The 19,303-nt window shown below is 37.3% G+C and overlaps 2 protein-coding genes across 3 annotated transcripts; one reads left to right on the top strand and one right to left on the bottom strand.

The window, feature by feature from the left end:
* Positions 1–5,961: 5,961 nt before the first annotated feature.
* Positions 5,962–9,052, bottom strand: LOC135635836 (uncharacterized protein At2g39795, mitochondrial-like). The gene is made up of 3 exons (XM_065147198.1): positions 8,873–9,052; positions 8,444–8,781; positions 5,962–6,544 (listed from the first exon to the last, which is right to left on the bottom strand). Exons 1-3 carry the CDS (start codon positions 9,029–9,031, stop codon positions 6,373–6,375), a joined length of 669 nt encoding a protein of 222 aa, XP_065003270.1. The 5' UTR covers positions 9,032–9,052; the 3' UTR covers positions 5,962–6,372.
* Positions 9,053–12,296: 3,244 nt separating this feature from the next.
* LOC135581393 (protein YABBY 2-like) lies at positions 12,297–16,399 on the top strand. Of its 2 annotated transcripts, none has more exons than XM_065148378.1 (6): positions 12,297–12,501; positions 13,833–13,952; positions 14,271–14,388; positions 14,733–14,781; positions 14,915–14,990; positions 16,097–16,399. In XM_065148378.1, exons 1-6 carry the CDS (start codon positions 12,418–12,420, stop codon positions 16,208–16,210), a joined length of 561 nt encoding a protein of 186 aa, XP_065004450.1. In that variant the 5' UTR covers positions 12,297–12,417; the 3' UTR covers positions 16,211–16,399. The 2 variants fall into 2 exon arrangements, with proteins under 2 accessions (XP_065004450.1, XP_065004451.1); XM_065148379.1 differs by having other exon boundaries at positions 12,307–12,492.
* Positions 16,400–19,303: the final 2,904 nt, after the last annotated feature.

The following is a 19,303-nucleotide window of genomic DNA, read 5'->3' as shown; positions in this document are numbered from 1 at the left end:
CAAAGACATGAGAGGAGGTGCAACAGAAGGTGATGATTGACAAGAATAAAATGATTATTTCTAGAATAAAAGGATAATTCGTAAGAATTTTTTAAACTTCGGACGATATATAAGAAAAATATAAAGCTAAAATTTTGTTTTTCAAAAAATTACCATAAAATATTGGTAATAATGGGAGGACAGGGAAATGAGAATTCTCAAGATGCTCAAAATCCACGACACAAATATTCTCTCGCTATTCTATACACACACAACGCCAAACATGTTCTGTCATGAGATGAGCCAATCAGCGTTTGCTTATGCATTTGAGCGAGTCACATGGTTGGATTCCTTCTATGGGTATTACTATATTACTTTAAGCAATATACTTACACATGTGAGTATATATATATATATATATATATGTTTGTCAAACATTAGATTCAAATAGGGATGACATCAAGAGGGAGACAAACAAGTAGATATTCAAATGGTCTCTATCCCATCACATAATTTGTTCTCTTGTCCTCAATCTAAAACTATCATCATCATGTTTTTTATGCATACAAAAATCTATAGTATCACTTCCTTTCTCACATTAATTGATGTTAATAAATGTATGAGATTACATTTATAAATAATTAGTCTGGTGAATATTATATATTAAAAATTAATGTACTCAACTCATTTATAGGTTGAGGGTTTAAAGTCTCATCCCATAAATTACTAGACTCTTTATAATTATTGTGCGTTGGGTTGAAATAAATATATGACTAACTTGGGATGAAGACAAGTAATGCTATATTTTAGCTCTTATTTTTGTTGATGGGTTTTTCAAATTATTCACTAATCATGTTTCATTCTTTGGTCAAAACTAGTCAAAATCAATCCAATGAAATTATAATAAGCCAATGAATCACAACCTTTAACACTTAATTCTACCGTATAATAATTCCTTAGAGTGATCAATCAAATTTATGCAAATAAGATATTATGATGATGAAAATATTATGTGTGCAGTGAAGAGGTCAGCATCCCATACAGCATAATACTTGAGAAATGTGTCTCCTCTATGATTGCCAAACAACTTAGAACATCCATATCAAATATTCCTACTTCATCAAACACTGAAGAGAGTGCACATTTTTCACAAGAAGCTGCCATGGCATTTGTCAATAGAATGGAAGTGATGGACAGTATCATTATACCTTTTATTTTGTTCCACTACTGTGAGTGAGGGACAAGATGATTCAGTTCTTCTGACCTTTTGTTAGTGCTGTTGGCTTGTCACTGTGCATTTCATATCTGCATCTGCCTGGATATGTCACCACCTGAGAGATGTAATCATGAGAACTACAGCTGAATCTGCCCTCAGTTGTCTTGTTTCTGATGAGGTTAGATTGAGGTCCTTCAAAAAAAAAAAAAGAAACTTTTGAGAGAAATTGGAAAAGGATAAGATGGACAGATATAGATGAAAACTGGATAGAAAAGTCTGTCTCATTATCCTATGATAATATATCTTTCTTGGTATGAGAATTCTAAGTAGATTAATCATTATAGTAGACTTTTCATAATTAGATTATTAGAGATATATCTTTCATTTTGATATAATGGTGATCTAGTAGATGATTTGTCCGAGTTTCACTCAAATTTAGTGAGCAGGCATCCTCGGAAGTCCACATGTCGAATTTTTTATAGGAGTTCGATTTTTTTTTTCTCATATTAATTTTTGAGATAAGATTCAATCATCATGCTTATGTGGGATATGATGGTGTCATCTATTTATGAATCTGAATATCATAAATTTCAATCACCACATTTATAAAAACTAAAAATCTATATTAAAAACAATATAATTCTTCGTTCTGTCATTTATCTCATGCTATTTTGAAAATATCATAGACATGGAAAGAATTATCTATTAGATTTTAACCCTCCAACTCCTCGATCATAATATAACTAAATATAGCTTTATGTCAAGAGTCTTTCGAAGTCTCGTATCGTTTCGTTTGATGAGATCATAAGTTTTCACTAGATGAAATTATCATGATTTTTTTTTCTTTCGGTATGAGTCCTAAAATAAATTTCTGAAAAAAATTGGATTTTAACATTTTAGCAGGTTTTGATTCTTAGTACAGTGATGCCTTTGTTTGGCTAAACGCTAATGTATTGGCCTAACAAAAGAGAGAGAACCAAGAAAACTTGAGCAGGACTTCAACACCCACATGATCAAGCTTTGGCAATGTGCTGTTCTCTGACATCATGGCCTGTTGGCTCAACATTTTCTGTGGTGCGCACACTTCCAAAAGAGAAGCCGTGCTTTTGCTGGCGTTGACAAAGGATATGATCACATGTGGTGGCATGTTTTGTGCTCCTTCAAAAAGCTTTGCCTGTAGCCATGCTTCGCTTAGAAACAGAGATTTCTTGCAGCAGTTCTGAGCCAGTGGATCTAAAGCAGAGATTTGGTCAACTTGTAGCTCTCATATTATGATCTAAAATGTATGCAAATCTTGTGTGGTTTTTCTATGGTCTGATTCATGTGTCATCATGGCACTTGAAATGATTTACTGTGAGTTCCTGTTTACAGCACTGGGAGATGAACAAGCGAAAGCCTCATGTTAGGATAATTGTGTGAATAATTGGCTAAATTCTTAGAGTTTAACAGGTAGGTTTGTAGATTTCTTTGCCACAAAGTTGAAAGGATGTTGCAGTGGTTGCATGTCTCATTCGATATCAGGTTCCAGTGTCCATCAACCTGGGATGGAACAAACATATCATATTGGCTCAAGAAATAAAATACTTTGACAGAGTAGATTTAATTCAATACAAGTGTTCTTCAAGTAACAGGATTTCCAACTTGAGAAGATACTTTTGTTCTGCTGTAGAACATTGAGCCGAGCAGTACTCAAAAAAATCATTTAATTGTTTCACAGAGTTGCCAACAAAACAGGAAAAAAACTATTCAAACATAACAAGATTTTGTGTGCCTAATGCTTGCCTGAAATCTTTTTGCCTCTCCAATATCTAATTTCCACCAAAAATGCAGCTATCATTTTTTTAGCTTTGCCTCCAATGATTGCTGATTAATTCATTCATTGTGAGGGAGGTGGTTGTTTAGTGATGATCAGAATGATGTGCCAAGTTATTAGGTAAGACTTCTTCTGTCAAAATCTTCAGCACTTTGATGAGATATCCATGAAGCACTAAATTCTGTCAAAATCTACCTTTCTTCATTGCTAGATAGGTTTTAGGAGGACCCAACAAGAGGATGCTAAAGATTGTCAAATTGATGTGATGTCCATCAAACACTAAACACAAACCAATGAGTCAATTGACATCTAATCTTCTCCCATGCTGATTTTGCCATTTTGGAATGGATGTTTAGCACTTCGATTGTTATTTGATCCACACTTTGTTTTACTTTATTTTAGCATCAACATAGGCCCTTTATGAAAGTTTGAATAGCCTTCAAACAGAGAGATTATTTCTGTAACTTGAAAGAACAATCTCACCAACTATTGTGCCTGAGATCTTATTTTTATCTACACTACAGGCATGCAAAATTTATAGTTTTGCATTGATATGTGAAAAAAATCATAGACATGAACATAAACATTTAGGTACTTGAACTTAAGATACATAAGAATTTGCATTTTCCAAGACCCAAAGAAGAGAACAAACAAAAGGTGAAACATTTAGGCACTTGAACTTAAAGATAGATAAGAATTTGCATTTTCCAAGACCCAAAGAAGAGAACAAACAAAAGGAGAAGGACAGCCACCAAAACAAAGGGCAAGTGGGCAGTCCATAGATCCGAATGGAGAGGACATGAGAGCCCCACAGGAAGCAACCTCGATGCAGGAGCAAGTGATGAGCTGCACAACCTTCACCCCACTCCAAGACAAGACAACACTTAACCCACGAGGTGGAGAACATGGAAAGGACCAACCAGGAGTTGGAGCTCTACAGATTGAGATGCTGTTTTCCATGACAAACACACACACACACACAAAAGAACATTGGGAACTCCTCCAGAAGGCTCCCTCCATGTTCTAACTCCAAGTTGCCAGTTGTTTTCTTTCTCTGTTTCTCTCACCTCATATATGACCTTTATAGCCATTGTAGTGTGTCTCCCCTTTGTTGTACCTTGAGGTGACATTGGAAGATAATAAGATAAAGCCAGCTGTCAAATACATGGCTTTGACCTGCCTTGGTGCAGCATTATATAAACAACAAGAAGATGACAATAGGCAGCATTGTTTACAAACTTGGTCATGGGGTGAGCCACCATTATCTAATAAATATGAAGTTGTAGATCTTCTTCTCTTAATTGCTTAAGCATAAAAATGTAAAGTATATCTCCTGCATCTAAACCAGGAAATTGGGAAGACTGTTAAGTAGTTTCTGAATTGAAGGACAATACATCAATTAAATTAGGAACACTATTAATTCATACTGCTGTGCTGGTGTAGAACTGATCATATAATATAAAAACTTATGTGCCAGCTATTAGTACTGGTAATGGAACATTTGAGACTCAAAATTAAACAAAGTGACATAAAACAGAGCTTGTGAGTTGTTAAAAAGTGCATTTTGGAGTAGCCATTCCATCAGAAAAAAGGAAGTTTGAAAAGGCTGTTGTTCTTGATTTCCATCCAGGTTCTGACACAAATACCTACAAAAGGATTCTCTTTTTTCCAATTTGGTAAAAGAATAAGCCATATCCAAATGAATCACAGTTTCTTTGGACATTAAAATATCATTCTCTGCAAGAGAATATGCCATATCCAAATGAATCACAGCTTCTTTTGATGCCAATCCTCTGTGCTTTTATTCTTGTTAAGGAACATCACTTCATATCTACCAATTTGGTTGCAGAATAAGTCATCATCTGGAGTTACTGGGAAAGATGGATGTATTCTCTTCATCTTAAGTGTGCAGTTCAAGAATAATGGGATCTTCTTTTCCAGTGATAGGTTTGACTCCTGGTAATACTTGGCCTGTGTTTGTTGCATGTGGAGTCCACCTTCTAAAAGAATATGGCCTACACTGGTTTCATGAGGAACCACACAATGCCATGACCCAATCCAAAAGAAGATGATGACCACTGCTTTTGAAGGACCAAAGCTTGCCCTTTATTGAATTGACTTGTGGCCATGTGGTCACCTAAAGCTTGGGGAGGACAAGAAGAGACTCCTAATGGGGGAAATGATGCCTCCATTTTGATGCTGCCTTAGAGTGGGAGCCATGATGATAGCAGGAGAAGAAGATTTGAGAGTGTTGGAGGTCCACACACTTCCTCTGACCTTAGTGAATGGTGGACCCTACTTTTGACTTTAATAAGTCTAGAGCAGGAACACCCACTGATGATGATGATGTGGGATGTGGCTTGAGTGTCTGATTCCAGTTTGTTTGACTAAATTGCTACAAAGAGTAAGAAGCTATATGGCAATGTTAAGATTGCTTCTTGATGATCCAGAATGTAATCAGTTTAAGCATTAATGCTTGTGTTATTGTAGGATACTATACAATCATTTCATGATACAAATAGCATTGCTTGATGAGATCTGATGACATAGTAAAGTTTGCTTTCCCTAGGTATTTTTTTTGCAGAATTAATTGTTGTTTTGTACATAATTGAACTGAGTTTGAGCCAAGTGATGTTCATAGCTTCAAGTTAACTACAACCCGATCTATGGTGTTTAGATTCATCTTTCCTAGGTGGAGTATGATCAAACTAGTAGTGTACAAGATCAGCTTTGATTCGAGTGTCTTCATCTTCAGAATATTCCTAGCATTCATAACGATCTTAACATTAGTACAACATAAAAAAAACAGCAATCTGATCATTGATAAGATCATATTCACCTCCACAACTAATCTTAGTCATAGTATTCTCAATGATGGCTTTACCTGGTCAACTTATAATGCAAATAATTCTGGTAATATAATAAAATAAAGATTAAGTTGCATACAAGTAGCAAAGTAAACCGATAAAATTACATAACAATGACCTATCAAAGCAGATCTCAGAGTCATTTACATGCAAATTTCATGATATGGTTCGATATGCAACATTCCTGATTTTGATGTTAATAAAAAAGAAATGCTTGGTTCCATCAACCCTAACAAACCCCGTGCACAGCGATAAAAGGATGTTTTCTTCTATCGATCCTCACTACATTCCCTGCATGGCTCTTCCAAATTCCAAAATTAGACCACTGCTATATCAACACGCCCAAGCCTTCCAACTTCATAAAACTTGAAAAATCAAAACCTGATTTTTTTTGTTCGCTTTTCCCGGTTCCTAGTAGTTGTTTAAAGCACCCGTTGATACAGCAGTATACGGTAGACAGCAGCCAAAACAAATAATTACACTTTTGGTAAGCTTGCTCAAGCTGGTTTTTGCTCGTTGATAAAGGTGCCGACACTCTTAAACCACCGCATGAGGTTCCTATGGTCTTTCACATATAGCCATGCTTGGAGAAATGGAAAAAGTTTCTCATTGATTCCCCGTGTCTCTATGAAAATATGGAATGCATCCCTCATCTTTTGCTCCAGTTCCCTGCAGTTCAAGAACCATAATCATGTAACCTGAATAACAAAGAAGTAATATTTTTTAAACTTTTAAGCTCAGGTTAAAACAAAATGTTAAGATAAATCTTCAAATCCAATGAAGTACTTGACATATGTTTGAGCATCCCAAAGAGCTAACAAGTCACCCGTCCATTCCAAGCAAGATACAACCTTTAGGTTTTGTTATTTTTAAAACTATCCAGGTTGCTAACATCATGTGACAACCTACATATTGCAGTAACATCTTTCAAGAATTGAAGGACCTGGATCTGCATGCAGATCATCTGAATTATACATAAAAAACAAGATATTTAGTATTAGGCCTTTAGCCTTAACATCTGGGACATACACACATACAGTGCAGAAACCTAGTCAAATTATTTTCTACAAACCAGCCTCATTGTATTCTTAGTTCTCAATTTTTCAAAAGAAAAGAACATAGCTGCATAGAATCAAGTCTTGTGGACATTGTAACTCCAAAATTTCTGGAAGATTTCATCATCTGAGTGACATATACTTTCATCATACGTTGCATTATCCTCTGACAAAAGAATGCAAAGGAACAGCCACATTACAGGAAAAATGCAGCCTTTCTTATCACCATCATAGTCATTTTCTATTGCTTATGAACAAAACGAAAACTACTTTGTTCCTACATCTCAAAGACCTAGCAATATATACTGCTACATCCTGGTCGATAGATATCATAGTTCTTCTAGGATTAAACAAATACTGGATATGCTTGTATTTATGGGTCTAAAAGTTCCAAGGACATCCTAGTGTTTATCGCACTGTTGCACTGTTGCGCAATTGTTGAGACATCAGTTTATATGGATGGTCTAGGAAAGCAATAGAACGAGGATGATTCAACAAAGGTTGTCTCAATAAAGAAAAAGGATGTCATGATTATTACTCTCTTTTACTGTATTATTCCACATAGAACTAGATGTGGAATAATACAGTAAAAGAAACATCATAAACTAGATGTGGGATTAACTGATTCATAAATTAACATGCTACTGATTTTAAACAGGCTTGATATCTAATGTACATCCAGCAAGTCAGCTTTCAAAGATGCAAATAGAGATATGCCTCCAAAAAACTGTCCACATTTAACCACATACGGTCTCATGAATCCAACAGAATGATTTAATGCAATTTGTATTTATTCAACAGTTATTTTTCCTATATATGCACTCTGAAAGCATGCTTTTGCAAGTGGATGCTTATCAACTTATTTTCTTGCATAAACACCCTGTGCTGGACAACATAGTGATGTGTCCCAAAAGAACAAGAATGATCTCAAATGCAAATTTTAATTGGAAAAATAAGTTGCAAAGATATTTTAGCACCATAAATGAAAGAGTAGGTTTACAATAGAACTTCAGATTTGTCCATCCTTAAGTTAGTCAAGAAGACAACTTCTCTATTTGCATGTACATTAACCTTCTCAAGACACAATCTCAGGCAGAGCCTCAAGCGGTTAACCGGTCCCTTCTATCCATGAGTTAAAACTATATCAGAATAAGAGCCTTATCTAATTTGTGATAACCAGCAGCTCATTGTATCAAAAATAACTAAAATTTCCATCCTCAATGATCCGGCATTAAAACAAACAAAGATTTCCATCTTACTGTTGTTAGGCTTTTAAGACCAATATACATTGTTGTTTTAGTAATTATATGAAATTGAATAAACAAAAAGGCAAACAAAGAAAGGAAAAAGAAAGCAATGGGCCTCTTAAGTGCATAATATAACAAGAACAACATCATCAAATTCCAATTCTTTGCAATTGGAGACTAAACCAGCCATTAGCCAAATAAGATTGACAATAGTATAAATGGGGAGAAAACAAAAGCTCAAGAATTGAGGTAGTAGAAGAGCATACTGGAACACACGACCCTGATACTTGGTCATGTCGGTCAAGCGGGAGGACTCCGTGACCTTGGGTCGAAGGCACACCGAGTGGATCCCGACGGCATCCGGATACAACCCGCAAAGAAACTGAAGCGAGTCATCCCGTCCAGGCTTGGACACTTCGACGTGGAGGAAAAGCTGGTTGATCGAGTCGTCGCCGTCGTCGTCATCGGCGCCGGAGGGCATGATGTTGGAGAGACGCATCACGGAGATGTTGATCTCCTCCTCCTTGTAGGATCGCCGGAGGACGGGACCGTCCTGGTCCAGCGCCCCCTTAACGATCGTATACGACGACGGTGGATTCACCTTCTGCGGAGCACAAAGAGGAGAGTGGAGGAAGGGAGATCGAGCAAAAATCCTAGATTGGAAGGGGAAAACCCTAAGAGGAGAGAGGAGGTACCGGCGGAGGGGTCATCTTGGAGACCTCGAGGTAATGGTCCTTCAGGGAGCGGAGGATGATGGAATCCACGGCGGACGAGGCGCCGGCGAAGAGCGATCTCCGGGCGAGGGAACGCCACGGAAGGGCGGCGCCGCCACCGGCGAAGGCTCGATGCCACATCTCTACTGAGTTCCGATTCAGGGGTTTAGGTTTGGGGTTTATAACGCGGAACATATATAACGAGTTGAGCTTCGGATGAATAGGTTTAACTCGTGACGTGAATCGGACGCGGACTCACCGAGTCAAGTTCGGATACGGCCTTGCTTAGTTACCAATATTTAATCCATCTCAAAATGCCACAAAAACAAATCACATTGTAACCCAAAAATGATTACTTTAATTTTTTTTCTTTAGTATCATATAATTCAATACTCAATCAATTAGAATTCACTAAGATGATAATTATGAAAAATAAAACTATAATTTTTTTTTATTTAATTTTATGTTAAAATTTATATCGATAACCATACCTAGATTATGATGTTATTATTAAAAAATCTAAGATGACATCGTATGTATAATAGAATAATAAAAAATAAAATTTTAAAGAAAATAATGTTTTGTCGTCGTGTAAAGATTGTTGCATAAAAATCTACAAAATCGAAAAACTATATGTACAAGAAAGATTATATTATATTATAATATATATATATATATATATATATATATATGACTAAGTACATAATTTTTTATTTGATTTATCATTCTACTTTGGGTGTATTGCAAGGAATTTTCTTTGCTTATTCTTTTCTAAATCTATATCATCACTCAAGGATATAATTTCTAGATTAGAAGCATAGTGTTTTTATTTGCTCTCAACAATGTGCCATTGCAACATAGTATTACATAGAAAAGTATATTGCAGTAGTAAATGGCAGAAGACTAATGCACAAAAAATACTTGTTAATATACTCTTATTTATTCCAAAAATAAGTAAATGATAAGCTTTTGAGGCTCAATAGCATCTTAGTATTCTCCTTCCAACAAGTAGCATCTTATTGTTCTCTCTCTCTTTCTCTCTTGGACAAATAATGAGCCTTAGATCTGATATGTTCATACAGGTGAAGTTTTCCTGTCTCATGGCCACAAAGTTGTGGCCTTAGATCAGATCTCAGTAAAGATGATAGTGTGTTGCTTCCCTTCAGCATCAGCATTGTTCACTGGAGAAGTAGCCATTTGCATTCTTGAGGGATTACTAAGCTGAACTCAATTTTATGTAGGCATATCACCCCAAAGCCTATCTCTTAATCCTTCTTCTAATTGAATCTACCACCGAAGGCAAAACACAGCAACTTCAACAAGATGGGCAAAGTTACAGAAACTTTGAGCAGTCACCTTCATCTAGCATTCCACATGGTGACATATGTCAGTGAGAACCTGAGGATGAGGTTTCCTCAAGCAACAAGATAAATGCAGTGCAGGCACCACAGACTTGGACTCTTCCAACGCTTTCAGCAATCAAATCAACCTTACCTCATGGAAAGGGACAGGCCACTGTGCCTCAGCTTTCCGGTCTCTTATCTTGACACCAAACAAATATGGAGATTTCTGTAAAGATAGAGGAAGCAACATGCACACAATGCGTAGAATACCACTGTGGCTAGAGAAGATAACTGCGTCCACCGAATGCATGAGCAGTGCATGGCATGACAGTGTGGGACTTCTTCCCCTGTTTTTTGACCACCATGCAGTTTGTCTCCTGAGAGGCCTTAGAGAGGACAAGTTCAGAAGCCAACATCAGAAAATCCAGAATAGAAACCCTAATCAGAATGGAGGTGAATGGGACAAACCCTACTGTGTTAGCATAGCCTTTGAGTGAAGAAGAAAACACTCCCTGCATGATTCTAAGATGTGGTGATGAGTGATTGGGTTGGTTCCAACAAATCAAAGAACTCATGGATGGTGATGGGGTCAAGGTACTTCAACATTACAATAATCCACCTGAGGAGCAATATTGGTTGATTCTATTATGAGATTTTCTTCTACTTGTATAAGAAACTGGCAGTCAATTCTACAATATTTTGATGTTTTCTTCCTATCTTCCTTTTTTTTTTTTCATTTGTAGCAAAGAAATATGCAGATCTTGAAATTGAAGACTCAATTTCAAGTGGGGGTTGACATTCAAACACAAGTGAGAGAATCAAAATAAAAGTTCTGTAAAGATATTTTTCTTTTGATCATTAGCTGTAATTTTATGGATCTTCACAAATATATCTTTCTCCAAAATGCTCCAGATATTGATATATTCTTCACCCACACCTAGCATGACATCAAGATATCTTTTTTATCTTGTATCAGATCTCTGCTCATTGCCATTGGTACTCATAATTGGTCCTCCTTCAACAGTTCCCAATACCAAAGAACTCAAAGGACAAGAAGGAGATTAGAAGTCATGTCACACTTGGTACCTGGAAAATTGAGTGCTCAAGACAGGTTCATGTGTTGAATCAAATCTCATGGTCCCAAAAAAAGACGTCACAGTCCATGATTGACACCTTAGAGCTGAACAACTGTAGCAGAACTTGGCATCTTGTTCATACATGTTAGATGTATGCAGCATAAGTGCCAATTTCCTTTCTATGAAAGAAAGGACTTGTGCTGATCTCTTCTTTTGAAGCAAGGGTATCCATTAGTGTGCACATCATCTCAAGTCAGGAGTCAAAGATGAAACCACCAGTGTTTACACAGCTTTTTAGGTCTTCTTGATGAGGAGGATTAGAGTGCAAAACACAGCTAAGAACATCCATCATCTTAAGTGATGAGTCAAAGATGAGACTGGTAGTGCACAGTGCAGTTGAGATCATGCAAGCCACTGTTGTATTCTTTACTGTGGTATGGGAGGAATGCATCATTTTATTTAGCTTCATCACAGTTAATAAAAACCAAAAAAACATTTTATTTATTAATGATAACAAGACATTTGGTTTTATATATATATATATATATATGATAACAAGGCAAAGCAAAGTAACTTTCTTTTTGATGTCTTTGAATGAATGGTTAGGTAACTTCACAGTATCAAACAGAGTTGGCCAAAATGAAAAAAGAGACTCAAAAGAGGATGGCATCTCTTCTCTTTCTACATTGATAGTCTCTTTCCACCTCCACATGGTTAAGATACAGAGAGAGGGAGAGAGAAAGAGAGAGAGAGAGAGAGAGAGAGAGAGAGAGAGATGGAAAGGAAGGTAGCAGAAGACTCATGCCCACTCATTGTTTCAATCATAACCCATCCACCTCTACTTCCCACAAATCCATCTTCTCAGAACCACTAGCATTCTGCTGCCCCCACCCCACACCATCATTTTGTATCTGTGAGGATGCTAAAACAAAAGAAAACAAAACAGTAAAAGCTAATGGGAGGAAAAAGATAAGGCGAGCTTCCCCTTCATGTATCTTGCAAATATAAGCAAACCAAACCCCTTTGCTTCTCAACTCATATCTTTGCTTCTTCTTCTTCTTCTTCATCGTATGTAGGGAGAACCCTCCTCGCCCTTTGTCGAACAGGAATGTCATCAACCCAAGTAATACCACCCGAGCACATTAGTTATGTCCACTGCAACTTCTGCAACACCATCCTTGCGGTATCAATCGTACTGTCTCACTTTTTGTTTTCCTTCCCCTCATCTCTCATCTTCTCTTCTCTTGCCATACAGTTTTATTAATATGATCTAAGTTCTAAATCATGAAGATTACCATTGATGTATAAGCTAACTCTTAGCTAAGCTATTAGAACATCAACAAGACTCTATTATGGTAGTAAGTACATGAGATGTGTAGCACAGAATGGCAACTGATCTCTTATATATAGACTCTCGTTCAGACCTCCTTGAGATGGTTGTCATGGAATTCTTTGCATCAGTCACAGTAAAATTCTCTCTTCTGGTCTCTATTAATAGAGCACGGTTCACAAGGTATTATCAGATGATCTGACACAATCTCTTATGATGTCTAATATAATTGGGCTTATTCATGTGAACAATCCTTCACTTGCAATTTGTTGATCTACTCATGACAGTATCGATCCCACCTTTACTAGTCTAAAAGATCTGTTAATTATATCAGATTGAGTTGATGAATGAAGAATTTTTCCATTGCAAAGCTACAAAGATTTATTTTCTGGTTGACAATGTTTCTGTCGATATAAGCCACTACATAAATCTCTTCTAAAAGAGCCTGTTTGAGAATAGCAATCTACATGTTCTATGCTTAGAAGAAACAGGATGCAACTATTTTGGTAAGGAGAGGATTTGTTCTTGCTCTCCATCCAGATTTGGAACTTTTCTCCCATGATGCAGCAGATTTCATCGTATTGTTTGGTAGTCCTACCAAAAATGGCTCTGTTCGTATCTCCCAAATCCACTGTTCTTACAACTTATTTGGCAAAACTCTGTCGATCACTTGCCAGTTACCAAAGATGTGGCTTTTCTCTCTCCCCACTTCCTTGTTGAGAGCTACCGCAGCGGGTTAGTACTGGCCATGTCGTTTCCGTCTCTTTCCTCGGTCATCAATGCCTTGTCTGCTTGTTTTCTGTAGCTTTGAATCCGAAGGAGAAGGCCGGGAAGATGCAGAAAGGCGATGAAAGATGTCTTTTGCTTTTGCCTTGATATGCCTGCATGCATGTCTTTCTTCTTTCTTCTCCTGTTGGGTTCTACTCCCATTTCATCTCGTTCCTTTTCCATGTCCGGTTCATTCATCTTCTCTCTCTCTCTCTCTCTCTCTCTCTCTCTCTCTCTCTCTCTTCAGGTAGATGCACTGTGATGACACTTATTGGATTTGCTTGGAGATCTAGTCTTGGTTTTGGGTCAATCAATCGTAATCTTTCTGCTGGTTCAGCTCAAACCATAACCCAACTCTCTCTCCAAGCTCAAGAACAAGCTGAAACCAACTCACTTAACATTGATTCTGATCTCATGTGGTGCAGGTTAGTGTCCCCGGGAACAGCTTGTTCAACAGTGTCACAGTCCGATGCGGCCATTGCTCTAATCTGCTGTCTGTGGATGTGCGAGCTTTGATTCAAACAAACCCTTTTCAAGGATTTCCGGTACGAATCAATCTATTTCATCGAACATGCATACTGTTCTCGAGAAGTTTATTCTTCATCCATAGAAACAAAAACACTACGAAGGCTTATATGTTGGCTTTGATGCCAATTCGCAGTGTTCAATGGCATCTAAGTTCTTTAATGGATGTTATCTTAGAATAATATGGACATTGTTGTGTTGCTTGGATGCTGCAAATGGTTACTTTTACTGAAGATATCAACATGAGATGTTACCTCTAAGAAATATGTAACTTAGTATCATGCAGAAGAGAAAGGAAACTTTGTGCTTAATCATTTTTTCGGGGAAAAAAATTGCAGATATGCAACATAGAATCTCAAGGAAATGGGATGGAATGTGGATTACCTTCCAAGAGCACCATGACTTCCTTGTTGTACACAATGCCAAAGGATCAAGAGCAAGAACTCCCCATTCGCGGTAAGCTTTCGAGCCTCTCTAAGTTAATCCCTTCTGATTTGCACAAATGATTGAGATAATGTTGTTTTCCTAGTTCATTAAAAACAAATATATATTTTAGTGATTAGTAGAGCAAATAGTGTGTATCATTAGTTTCATTTGTGGATGTTCAACCCCTAAAAGCTGAAAGATTTTTTTTGTTCTAAGGTGTATTCCTTATCTGATTAGAATTCCCAAAATTGTGACTATTGCTGCAACACATTTTTCTCAACTATATCATTTATGATAGAGAGATTAGCAAGACTCGAGCACAATATTACAGCATCATTTAGCCTAGTAATTTGTCTTCCTTTTTCATTTTTTAGCTCCCGGGAAGAGACGACGCGTACCTTCAGCGTATAACAAGTTTATCAAGTGAGTTTTCTATGTATTTGAGTGCATTGTTTCTGTAACATTTGATCCCAACAATAGCAACTGTAGAACTTAAGTAAATCTTAGTAGCTCTAATGTAGTATTTACTCTCAAGTATGTCATTTTCCATATGCAGGGAGGAAATACAAAGGATAAAAGATAATAATCCACACATTAGCCACAAACAAGCATTTAGCACTGCGGCGAAGAATGTAAGTTTTTTTCCTTTTTGTTTTCGATGGAAGGAAACAAAGAATGTAAGTAATACAGTAAAAAAATAAAATAAAATCATTACACAGTTGTGAGAGAATTATTTGAATTAGGTACTTTGGACCCCATATAGCAAATTCACATTGAGATGACCATAGTGATATATACATATATAAATATTAGTGAAAATATATCGACGTTATCGACGATTTGACTTGTCGATAATTGTAAGGTATAGTTATGCCAACTTAAATCCTGCCTTACACATACTTGAACTCTCATTTGTAAAAGGAAATATTCAAGATCTGTGTAATTATCTCTCTTTTACCTGTCAATTTCTTTTGAAACCCCTCTTCCTCAGTTCTGCAAGATAGTCTTTGTTTAGATCAAACACTAAACATTTGGATGCTTTCTTTATCAAATGATTTTGGATAGTAGCAAATATTTTTTTTACTCTAAATCAGACAGACCACATTATATTAGAACTCTTTTTCAAGCATTACATCCTGTGTCATGCAGAGCAATTTGTATATGTGACCAATTGAAGCAATGGCCTAATTTTACAAGTTAAGCTTCACAAGAACAGCAACAGTCATGTAATTTGTTCATAGTATTTTTCAATAAAATAGTGGCTTCTGTTCATGTCACTACATGACAATTAATATTTTTGTGTTTATTTACACCAAATCTAAAACTCATAAGGTAAAAATTTGTCCCTCTTTTGTTGTCACTGCAATCTTTATATCAATTATCACATCAACATCTAACCTTCCATACTATTTTTTGGGTGCTATGCATTTTTCCTTTCTTTATTTAAACTTCTTCTTCAATGCTGTTTGGTAGGGAAAGTCTAGAAAATGAAAAAACCAATTTTACATGCTTCATTTTTCTTCAGAAAATGAAAAGATAATTTCCCAATACTTCCTTCTTATTTATGACTTTTCGAAACATTTCTCAACCAAATAACTTGAATTAAATTCTCATGGAAACCTCATCCCACATTTTTCTTACATGCAAACCAGTCATTATCATTATTATCATTGTCATAAAGCTTTCGAATCCTTATTTCCTCATGATGAAGCTAAGCTTCTTTCTACTTCCCTTGCAGTGGGCACACTTCCCTCGCATCCATTTCGGGCAGACCTTTGATGGCAACAAGCTAGCAAAGCTTGATGAGCCAGTTGCTGCACCAGGGTGTCAAAAGGGTCAGAGTTTCTTCTGAGGGTTTGGCTACATGAACAGTGAGTATATATATGCTGCTGTTCTTGAAGTTTCTTTCTGCAAGTCAAGATCAAGTCCATTCAACTACCTTTGCCATGGATAACTGTAATAAATAGAATCCCCTAAGCACTTTCTCCATGTTCAGTTTGGCAATCTTCTATCATATACCAATCCACCAAGTTAAATTTTATCTCTTCGGCAAAGTTTCTCTCATGTCAACTCATCAGCAGTGATGAGTTACTGTGTGTCCATCCAAGTAGGTGCATGTTTCTTTCTCTTTCATCTGGATGATACCTAATCTACAGATCTAACTTATGTTGATAAGTTCTCTAGCTGACCTCTTTCGAGGTAATTGTGTTTCTTGGGAGCCACGAAAAGGACCCTACGGTTTCTAGGCTATGTTCATAGAGCTGAAGCTGTACTGAGTAGATAGATCATAATCCAATCACAGCTAGGGTTTTCTGGGGTAACTGACTTCTGAGTAGCTTTGGATAGCTGCTATAGCCTATGAGTCCTTCGTCTATGTTCATAGGCTTGGACTCGTGATGAACTCCTCATCTGCTATTGCCATGGTGTTGTCATTCTCTACTGCATGCACTAAATGTCATCATATCAATCTATCTTATGGAAGATTTATAATCAAAATGCAGCAGCAAACTGAAAGAAAGCTTGACGGATATCCATCCAAGCCTGAATGACTGTTTTGATATTTAACATGTAGGAATTTAACGTAAAATAAAGGCATATAGATTTTATGTGTATAAAGAAGAATATTTCCTCATCTTATTTTCGAAGTTTTTGCATGATAATTCACATATAAAATAAGAAAAATACTTCCTTCATTGATTCGTAGGCGTGCTAATGCATGAGAGAGAGAGAGAGAGAGAGAGAGAGAGAGAGAGAGAGAGAAAAGTGGTGATGAAGTGTCGCTGTCAACAACGATTCAGAATGTGGAAGGGTTAGTAACTCACATCAAGCCAAGAACACGCTCTCCCTGAATTTTCTCTTTCTCCTCTCCTTGGGATTCCTCATGACACACGATGCTGACTCGAGCGTGCAGCAGCAGCAGAGGAGCAGGCCTGCTGCAAAAGAAAGCCAACCAGAGACTTACCTTTCAAGAGCAGATGAGTGTGTACGCACTGTTCCTGCTTACCATTGCACATGGAATGGTGGATCCCAAAGACATGTTGAGCTTGTGGGCATCAGGATATCCTCGACGCCACGCCCCAATCTGCTATCTCAAACGAGAAAGCACAATTCATGATGACACCGAGTTAACAGCAACAGTGGAGAGACATGAATGTTAATCGTGGACTCACAAGAAGCAGTGGACTCGATAATGACACGATGATATGATGGGTGTAAGAGTAGACTCGAGATGGCTTTGTGGAAGGTTGCTGACGAGGGATGCAGGCAGCGGAGGGCTGTTGTTGTGGTGGTGGTGGTGGTCGTCGTACATGCATGGCGGAGACACGTTTACGACGGCAGGCGACGCCATGACTGCCCACCCTCCTGCTGAACCATGAAACTCGCGCTCTCGCTGCTGCTCCTCGGTTGGCCCTCTGTGTTGCAGAACCAGAGAGACTGAGAGAGAGAGAGGATGTCCGCCAACTCTTTTGTCCCAATCTCTCGTTTCTTTTGCTCGTCCGGTATACAAGAAGTAATTCTCGGAGGCTCGCAGCTTAAATTTCCTTGATTTAAAGAAGGGTACGATGATGATGATGATGATGGTACTCTCTCTCTCTCTCTCTCTCTTTTGTTTGATGTTCCTTTCGATGAACCCCACCAAGAGAGAGGTTTGTCTCTTTCTATCTTTCTGCAACAAAAGCCTGAAACGTCACTTCTCGTAAAGGGAGCATTATATTCTAAGTAGACTGCAAGACAGAACAAGCTGATTGTCCTTAGGGATTTGTCTCTTTCATCACTTGTTGAACCATTCTTGTTCTCTGCCGAGCCATTCTGTGCCCATCTTAGCGGGAAGACTGATTGATCTACGTATATCCATACGCCATATAATGAAAAGGCTTGCATACATTCATATTATTGCAAATACACAAGCCAGCCAATGTGGTTATTGATGTTTCAGCACAAATTGATTAGGTGTTACAGATCTATGAACACTTGAAGTGATCAAACTTGGCATAGAAAGAACAGTTGAGTACATTGTTGTCCTTATGCCACTGCTTTACGTAAAGAGTTCATAGCCAGCAGGTGATCAACAGTGAGAAACAAAACACATTTCATTCTGTAGAACATCTTCATCAAGTGTCAAGTTTCCATGGCAAGTTCTAAACCATCAAGTGATCCACTCAAGACATACTGAGGAGCATATAGTCTCACCACACAGACCAATTGGTCCAAATGACGACCAAAACCAACAAGTGATCCACAGTGAGAAACAAACACAGGTCATTAGCGAAAAACATTTCTAAGCAAGTGCTCTTAAAAGTATGATATGTGATCTGAAAACACCGTGGAGGTTTAATACAAAGTTGTACTCCCTTCTGATCTCACCTGGTTGCCAATACTCATATTTGTTCTTGTGGTCTAAAATGGATTAGTAGACCATTTGTACAAGTGCCATCAAATTATGTTTGCACATAAATCAGCAATCAGAGTAATCCACACGCAATGGGTGGAGCAAACTGTTGCCACACAATCACCTGGACAGCAACAAGTAGGAATCATACAGTTTCAAATTATCAATGGAGAAAAATCTGCCTGTCCACAAGTCATATGCATAATATTCTACAGGTTTTGAGAGGCTCATGTCTGCTATTGTTGGTACAACATACAGCAAATCTGTCTTCAACTATTTCACACCAACAACCAAGAATTTTTTCTAACCACCACTTGCACATGTTCAGAAAAACAATCTAACATGGATTCTGACGTGTATCCAAAATCTCACTCTTATGAACTTATAACACATTCGACTACCTAATTAACAGCAAATCTCACATTCAATACCTAATTACAATCAATCCTTTCTCATGTCTGATCCATCCATGTCCTATTATGCATAAGTGAAAAAAAAAAAAAAAGGTAAGATGTTTTTTGCTTTGATGAAAAAAAAGAATGAACTCTGACAAAT

The sequence above is a fragment of the Musa acuminata genome, chromosome BXJ3-4, assembly GCF_036884655.1.
Source record: "Musa acuminata AAA Group cultivar baxijiao chromosome BXJ3-4, Cavendish_Baxijiao_AAA, whole genome shotgun sequence".
Lineage (NCBI taxonomy): Eukaryota > Viridiplantae > Streptophyta > Magnoliopsida > Zingiberales > Musaceae > Musa > Musa acuminata.
The sequence above is the reverse complement of the archived record's forward strand: the minus strand, read 5'-3'. Positions and strand labels throughout refer to the sequence as shown.

Bases quoted from the DNA above. Each gene is read 5' to 3' on its own strand.
- LOC135635836 (XM_065147198.1), bottom strand. From the start codon at position 9,031: ATGTGGCATCGAGCCTTCGCCGGTGGCGGCGCCGCCCTTCCGTGGCGT. The intron at 8,782-8,872 runs GTACCTCCTCTC...TGTGCTCCGCAG, and splicing joins CCAAGATGACCCCTCCGCCG to AAGGTGAATCCACCGTCGTC. The intron at 6,545-8,443 runs GTATGCTCTTCT...CTTGAACTGCAG, and splicing joins TATCAGGGTCGTGTGTTCCA to GGAACTGGAGCAAAAGATGA.
- LOC135581393 (XM_065148378.1), top strand. From the start codon at position 12,418: ATGTCATCAACCCAAGTAATACCACCCGAGCACATTAGTTATGTCCAC. The intron at 14,389-14,732 runs GTAAGCTTTCGA...TTCATTTTTTAG, and splicing joins GCAAGAACTCCCCATTCGCG to CTCCCGGGAAGAGACGACGC. The intron at 14,782-14,914 runs GTGAGTTTTCTA...TTCCATATGCAG, and splicing joins GCGTATAACAAGTTTATCAA to GGAGGAAATACAAAGGATAA.